This window comes from Trichechus manatus, unplaced genomic scaffold (assembly GCF_000243295.1).
Source record: "Trichechus manatus latirostris isolate Lorelei unplaced genomic scaffold, TriManLat1.0 scaffold00006, whole genome shotgun sequence".
In the NCBI taxonomy this organism is placed as follows: domain Eukaryota; kingdom Metazoa; phylum Chordata; class Mammalia; order Sirenia; family Trichechidae; genus Trichechus; species Trichechus manatus.
In genome coordinates, this window is record NW_004443942.1 from 12435789 (window position 1) to 12441759 (window position 5971).

Here is a 5971-nt window from a genome sequence, read left to right on the forward strand (position 1 = left end):
ATCCCACGATCAGCAGGCAACACCGCAGGTAAGCTGCTAACTCAAGTCCCAAGAACCAGAGGCCAGACGAACAGGAGCCAGCTGCAGGATCTAAGCAAACAAAAGCCCATAAGCCTTGCCAGAATGCCCACTAATATTTGATGCAGGCCACATGCCCAAGGAAACTCCCTCTCAACTGACTGGCTACTGAAAGCATATCCCATCATGGAGGTGATCACATTATATCAAATCTCTTCATGGAAGTGATCACAACATCATATGACTGCCAAACCACTGAGAATCATGGCCCAGCCAAGTTGACATACAACCTTAACCATCACAGTCATTTTCGTCAACTAGAGATAGTATGGGATACTGAGGAACATGGGTATGGTGGAAAGAGCACTGCTCAGAGAGGATCTGCGCTCCACTCTCAGCTCCCAGGTACTAGCTGGCATTTCACCTAGTCATTGGGCCTTTTTTCACATCTACACAATGAGGGGGTTGGATGTGATATTTCCTAAGGTCCCTTCTAACACTCTACGAAAGATATATGTCTCCGTAGCAAATAAAACATTGATGATCGATAGCTACCATAGAGCAAATTGTTTATTAAAAAAAATAATAAAATCATTTGGGCAGTAATCCAGTCTTCAAATTTGGAATCTCCTCCACTATAAGACCTCATTATATATAATTGTAGGTACCTATGAATTTTGGCTTCATTAGAATTTAGGCTTCTTTTCAGCTGCCTTGGGTTTGAGGAGGCTAGAATTTATGGTGGCCCCAAGAAGCTAATACTACATGGAATTTCCTTTTCTGGGTAAAGACACCATGTCCTTCACTTAGGTCCTGGAAATGAGTCTCTATTCTATTGTTTGTTTCATCCTCTCCCCTCTCCCTTTTACTGCCACTTAGTTCTTTTCTTCTGACTGGATTAACCTTTTCTCTCCTTTCATTGAACCTTTTTTTGGAGGTGTGGGGAGTGGGTGAAACTGTACACAACAAAACATATACCCACTGAACAATTGTTACTTGTGTGGATCATGGACAGTGGTTACATAATTGGTATTGTGTCACCCATTTCTCCCTATCTCTGCCCATATTGTTTCCTCACCATTAACTTAGACTCTCAGCCCCTCAAAGCTCTGTTCTGTGGTTTAGAATTACTGTTGTCCATTTAACCTCATATAGACAATTCTTTAAAAGAGTGCAGTGCTCAAGGTAAGCATTCTTTATTAAATGAGCTAAATTGTTGTTTAGTTTAAAGATGACTTCATGGGATAGTTTTAGTTCAAGGCTTAAAAGTTGTTTCCAGGAAGTAGATTTGAGGGTCATCGGACTTTTATGTATTAATTCAAAATTTTTTGAGCACGGACTATGTGCATGTGCTGATGCTGAGATGTGAGTTAAGAAGAAAGACCCAGCTGCTACCCTCACTGGACTAAGAGTCTAGACCAAGAATCTCCATACCTTTTTGATTATCCATCCATCAGTAAAACAATTGAGGATACACTCCTTACTAATATGTAAGGTGTACTGTAAAACATACACAAAAATTGGAAATTAAAAAGATGAGCGTTAGCTCTAGACTTTGCTCCCTTAGTGCCTGGGTAGTGCTCTTGGCCACTCTTTGAGACCCTATCATCTAGAGTTATGACAGACAAGAGAAAACAGAAAGGAGGGGGTGTAAGGTTGTAAAGTCATTAAAAGAGAGCAATATGTGACTAAAAGCAGTACCCCCAGCCTTACCTTCTCGTTCCCTTTGCTTCTGATGGATTTGCCTTGCATGTGTGTTTCAATGTCATCGTCCTTGTTTTTTCACTGCAGCCCGGTCTTGCTGCTAAAGTTGGTATATCTGTCCTGAGGACCACACTAGGAGCCTCTCCCAGGGCCTAAGCTTGACATTCATGGATTGCTTGATTACATTTTCTTTAGATCTCCATCCCCCCAGACGCTCCCAGCCCACCACCCAAACTGAGTGGTAATCTTTAAGATGAACCTTCAGCTTTTTGGAAATAACTCACATCCTTTTCCCCCTCAGGAGGGATTTGTTCGTGTTGACCGAGATTATGTGCTGAAGTCTGCAGAGCTGGCAAAAGCTGGGGGGTGCAAACATTTCAACTTGCTGTCCTCTCAAGGAGCCGATAGGTCAAGCAGTTTTTTGTACCTGCAGATTAAGGTTTGTACACATTTCCATCTTTCATATACTTTGGAGAACACTGGCTGATTGGCACCACTAGATAACACAAGAGGGCACTGGTGTTTCAGTGGTAGAATTCTCACCTTCCATGCAGGAGACTGGGTTCGATTCCCAGCCAATGCACCACATGAATAGTGACCACCACCTGTCTGTCAGTGAAGGCTTGTATGTCGCTATGATGCTGAACAGGTTTCAGTAGAGCTTCCAGATTAAGATGGACTAGGAAGAAGAGCCTGCTGATCCGCTTCCAAAAGTCAGCCAGTGAAAACCCTATGGATGTTAGTGGTTCAATCCTCAACAGATAAACGGGGTGGCATAGGACTGGACAGCATTTCATTCCATTGTGCATGGTGTTGCCATGAGTTGGGGCCAACTCAGTGGCAACTAACAATAACAACAAACAATATCAAAAAGCATTGTATGCATTATATTATACATTTTCATAGCTACAGGGACTGCTTTTACAGGGGTATTTTTAGTATTCAGGGTGATTTGAAAGAGAATTTCCAATGTATTTTCGCCAGTTGATTATCCAGTAATCAGTAGAATGAGATGTGGTGGCTCTGGCCTTAACTATCAGTGTGGAATCTTAGCATTGGAAGAAACCATGAGGCAGTAATTTTTAAACTTTTTTGTCAAATTTTCCCTAATGGCTGAGGAGAATGAGCATATACTTCTCTGGAGATTTGAAGAAATCTAGCTTGACACAGTCTGTTAGCTACAAGGTCAATGTTATTAGAAGTCCTGTGTTTTATCTTTAAAAAATTCAGGCACATTTTGCTATTCTCAGTAATACACATATCCTTGTTTAAAAACTACAACAAGATTTCCATTTAGTCACCTTCAAGTAAATTGATGCTGCAGGAAGATAGGCCATGTGTTCTCATGCCTTTGTGGACCTCCTGAAGCACGCCCACATGCCCACAGTTAAAGAAGCAGGGCCTGAGCGGTCATTCAGCTGAAGATCTTTCTAATGTGAAATCCTTTTATAGATGGTCATCCAGCTTCTGCTTGATACCTCCAAACTTAGATGGTGGTGATGACTGCACAACGCCATGAATATACTAAAAATTATTGAAGCTTAAAACAAACAAACTAGGATTATACAGTCTGACAGGTTAAGTGCCAAGGGAGTGGTACAAACAGGCTGAGAAGGAGCAGAAGAGCGTGCCGCATGTGACTGTTTAACAGAGATGCTTGGCCTTGTTTAACACATTTAATTTAAATCATCATACAGATGTAATCTCACTGTCTCTTGAAATTTTGTAGAATTTTCAAAAAGTGAGTAATATATGGTATATGGGTCGTCTGACCCACTGGAACTACCTGTGAACCAAAAAAAAAAAAAAGTTAATGTCTGCTAGCCTGTAACATTAATTCTGGACTAAAGGGAGGTTACTCTTTTATGTTTAAACTCCTAATATGTCACTTACCCTCTCTGGATCTCTTTGAATATCTGTAAAATAAGAGGACTGGACTGACTATGCAGCTATTCACTCATTCAATAGGTATTTTTAAACTACCTACTTTGTATTACGGAGCCCTGGTGGCGAAGTGGTTAAGAGCTCAGGCTGCTAGCCAAAGGGCAGTAGTTCAAATCCACCAGCTGCTCCTTGCAAACCCTATGAGGTTGCTATGAGTTGGAGTCAACTCGATGGCACACAACAGCAACAACACTGTGGATCAGGATTAAATGATATCTTCCTTGACTTCCAGACTCTCTGGAATCTAAAATTCTGGATAACGATATTGATGAGTATTGAGACCTGCAGGAGCAGATTATCTTCAGAACCCCAAATCAGTCCCTCTTAAATTTTACAGAAAGCAGGTCTTGATTACATACTGAAAATGTGTTTTTTGCTAACAGGGAGAAGTGGAAGCCAAGGTTGAAGAATTAGAATTTGATCGTTACTCCATATTTAGGCCTGGGTAAGTGCTCATACTGCCTAAGAGTACACCACTGTTGGTTATTCCCTAGAAGCTAGTTTTTCACTTAGAGAGCCCGACAACTAGGATATCTAAGATATGAAAGAAGTTGGCTGGAGATTTGTTGCTCTGAAGGACCCACTTTTGGCTTTGTAAAAAGGGGTAGACAGTGAGTGGTACCAGCTTCAGGATAGTCTACAACTCCTAAGTAGCATTTGCTGCCTTCTTTTTTTAAAATCCTCTTCATGCACCAAATAAAACCTTATACCCATTATGATCTGATGGCAATTTAACATCTTTTCTTCTGCTTCTCTTTCTCTCTTTAGAGTTCTGTTATGTGATAGGCAAGAATCCCGTCCAAGCGAATGGTTAATCAGGAAATTCTTTGGCTCCTTACCAGAATCCTGGGCCAGGCCGTACTCTGTGCCCGTGGTGACCGTGGTGAGAGCGATGCTGAACAATGCTGTCAGACCAAGTGACAAGAAGATGGAACTGCTGGACAACAAGGCCATCTATGCCCTGGGGAAAGCCCATGACACTCTCAAACCGTAATGATAGTGGAGAAAATGCTTTTTATTGCAAACTTTAACACCCACTACCATATCGGTCATTTCAGAGTCTGAAAAAGTCAGCATACTTTAACTTTGTTGGTTTACTATTCTCAGCCACCCATAGCCAATCCAGAAATGACTGTAATCTACATCAGTGGTTTAGAGCCTGGTCGTACATACAGATCACCCAGGGAGCTTTTGAAAAAGAGACGTCCGTAGGCCCTACCTCATCTTCTGAATCAGAATCTTTGCAGTATGGGCATACGAATCTGTTTTGTTTTGTTTATGTGTCCCCTGGTGGTTCCGATGCCACTGGCTGGAATATCAGCTTTGGAAACACTTGTTTGTAGAGTCCCAGCAGCAGGGTAAACCTCATGTGCCATGCAGAAGAGCTCTGTGCTAAAATTGTTAACATTCATGTCTCTGAGGTTACCCAGTGCTATTGCATTGTATACAGCATGTACAATGAACATTGTGCCTTTCCTAATTCTTCAGAATATATAATAAAACGAGCTCTCACAACTGAGGTTATATAATTCATGGGGAGAATTAAACAGGAATAAAAATACATGGACAAGTCTTACGTGCTGCATAGACAAGATTGTTAGAAAATGCCGAAGTCTCAATGGTGATATGCAACATTCTGGTGAATAGGATGATATAATGATTATCTGACACTTACTAAGTGGCAGCCATTGCATGTATTCTCTGTCCTTTAACTCTCCAATCTTTAGAAGGTGGTGCTGTCACTATCCCCATATCTTAGATGGGGAAACTGAGGCTCATTGTGGTTAAGTGCCTTGCTTAAGGGCCCAAAGCTGAAGACTTGAAGCTAGGAAGTAGCAGAGCCAGGATTCTAACCCAGGTCTGCCTAATCTCATAATTTGTATTTTTAACCAGTCTGCAAGAGCATCTTATATGTGTACAGTTCAGGGAGGTCCAGTTAATTTTTACTGAGTGAATATATACTGTGAGTGAATAAAATTCAAATATTTGACTTTCTGGCCCAGGATTCTTATAATGATTTAACTACAAAATGTTTACATAGCCAGTAAAATTTCTATGGCACCACACTTTAAAGGGCTTAAAGTGCTACCCTTTAAAAACTATAGAAAAGGAAGATGCAGAAGGTAGGTCAAGGCCAAAAGGAGCACACAGTGCTAATTTCCACTCTAGAACCAAGGATGATGGTGAAACTTGCCTTAACTTCTGGGCTGGGGGAAGCAAAGTGATTTGAGTGATTCAGTCAATTGTACAGGGTCTACATTATGCCAAGTACATTTCAAACTTTAGTGGACACTAAGGAATAAAG

At 41.2% G+C, this 5971-nt stretch overlaps 1 protein-coding gene across 3 annotated transcripts in view; it reads left to right on the plus strand.

The window, feature by feature from the left end:
* HTATIP2 (HIV-1 Tat interactive protein 2) overlaps window positions 1–5835 on the plus strand; it is a 22059-nt gene extending 16224 nt beyond the window's left edge. For all 3 annotated transcript variants that reach the window (XM_023737776.1, XM_012557437.2, XM_023737772.1), the window contains exons 4-6: window positions 2024–2161; window positions 4050–4111; window positions 4435–5835. In XM_023737776.1, the coding sequence (XP_023593544.1) occupies window positions 2024–2161; window positions 4050–4111; window positions 4435–4660 (426 nt within the window). In that variant the 3' untranslated portion in view covers window positions 4661–5835. The remainder of the gene's footprint in view (window positions 1–2023; window positions 2162–4049; window positions 4112–4434) is intronic.
* Window positions 5836–5971: the final 136 nt, after the last annotated feature.